Source organism: Suillus subaureus, assembly GCF_016647635.1.
Source record: "Suillus subaureus strain MN1 chromosome Unknown BJ212scaffold_291, whole genome shotgun sequence".
NCBI lineage: Eukaryota > Fungi > Basidiomycota > Agaricomycetes > Boletales > Suillaceae > Suillus > Suillus subaureus.
The window spans coordinates 7,085-9,030 of NW_024538847.1; the positions used below are offsets into that span (position 1 = coordinate 7,085).

The following is a 1,946-nucleotide window of genomic DNA, read 5'->3' on the forward strand; positions in this document are numbered from 1 at the left end:
GAGCAGTAGTGCTCGGACCACTCCGACTGGAGGAACTGCCAAACTCGGTGTCGTACTCTCTGGATGGGAGAAAATTAGCAGCAGGCACCGACAAACACATCATCGTTTGGAACACAACAAGTGGAGAACAACTACTGAAAATAGAACAACGGGCATACAGACTTGTATTCACTCCAGATGGTCTCCGTCTCGTCAGTGGAAACAACAATGACATCCGAATATCAGATGCAGCCACCGGAGACATAATCAAACAGTTGTAATTGTACGGGCACACCGATTACCTGGTCTCACTGGCCGTTACTCCCAATAGCACCAAATTCGCCCTCACATCATGCGACAAGACAACGCGGTTCTTTGACCTGACCACATTCGAACCCATTGGGGAGCCGCTCGAGCACCCTGACGTCGTCACATGCGTGGCATTTTCCGAGGACAGCCAGCTCATCGCTACTGGCTGTGAGGACAAGCTCGTTCGCACATGGTCAGTTCCTCTGAGCGAACTAGAGAAGGACCTTCAATAGGTGGGCGGTTGACCTAGTGTATTAACAAGGCATCTAAAAACATGGTGAACTGCATATCCTGAATAAGTCGCTGACACTTGCCACTTCAATATCCTTGTAACAAGTCCTGAAGAGACCCATTTAATTGTATATAGTTGACGATGTAGGAACCGTAGGGTGTGATAGCGTGACGTCGATATGGGCAGGCACGATACCTGGGGCGGGCCATGGGAAATCGACATTCTTGCGAAGACGCTCTGGAGCAGTGGCGCTGATTTGTAGCATGCCCCCATAGAACATGTATGAGGTGAATTCGAAGAAACGAGGGCCCATGCGATACTGCACTTGCAGAGGAAGGGTCTAACCCCAAGTATGACCAGACGTTTGAAGAACGATTGCGTCAGACCAGCGCGCATAGCTATTTTGTTCATAATAAGCGGACCAACTGCTGATTATCACTGACGAAGACTACCTGCTTACAACTAAGCGCCAGAGAAACCATACATTCGGCTTCATCGTCGGCTGTGGGGCATTTCGTCAATGGACAAAAGCGTACCCGGCTCAGTAGTTTGATGTAGCTTGAATCAACACCGTCCTAAACTTGAGCTTGTCGAGACGAGGGTCACCAGCCCCGACACATGTGCATCGCAGCACCAAAAATCTCTTTCTCGCGCAAGATCATGTCCGAGAAGCTCGTGATACTGGCAAGGAGTTTAATGAGTTTAATATGGCATAGTGGAACGAACATACAATGTAGCCATCAACGCTCTTCCCAACTTCATCAAAAAATAGCGTTCTTACTGTATGCACCTGCGGATTGTCCAAAGCAAATTTTTCTCAAAGACCTTGTATTTGTCAGATCTGCGTTCAAACACTCCTCATTTTCTGAACCCGATGTAGACGTCCACGTTCGTCCCCTGGGACTTAGGAGCCTGAGCCAGGGAATCAGTCACGTCTATCCGAATAATATCTTCGTCACAACCCGAGTGTTTATTTTTTGCAGACTGGCTGCATTTCCAAAGGTGAACTGCCGCTCGCTCCAGTTCTCGGGACGACTCTACCCGAGGGGATGTTGAACATGAATCTAGAGGTACGAACGCCCAACACGGACATATGTCAGATTTCAAAAGTGAAATAGGCAGTCCCCGTTCCAGTGGTATTTGGGCGCAGATCTACCATAATCCCAAAAATCCGACACCACCGACAAGTATGAACCACCAGAGTCTTCGATACGGTTCCCATAGTCTGCGATAGTGCGAGCAGTTTTTCCAAGAGATGATTTGTTTCATATGCGAGCCAGAGATCTGCGGTTGAGAATTCCAATGCGGCCACAATGAAACACCAGTCTCCATGGAAGAGTCACCGTGATCTAGAAAATACGGAATCTCCGTCCCCCGTAAATATGAATCAAACTGTTTTTTTCGATTGAGTAGTTCAAGATGAGCG

At 48.3% G+C, this 1,946-nt stretch overlaps 1 protein-coding gene across 1 annotated transcript; it reads right to left on the bottom strand.

Moving 5' to 3' along the window:
* Window positions 1-358: 358 nt before the first annotated feature.
* Window positions 359-918, bottom strand: BJ212DRAFT_1409595 (uncharacterized protein; the record flags this gene model as incomplete). The annotated part of the gene is made up of 2 exons (XM_041337462.1): window positions 359-554; window positions 603-918. A coding segment is annotated over one exon (312 nt), but the record flags the coding sequence as incomplete, so codon positions are not given.
* Between the last annotated feature and the right edge of the window lie 1,028 nt (window positions 919-1,946).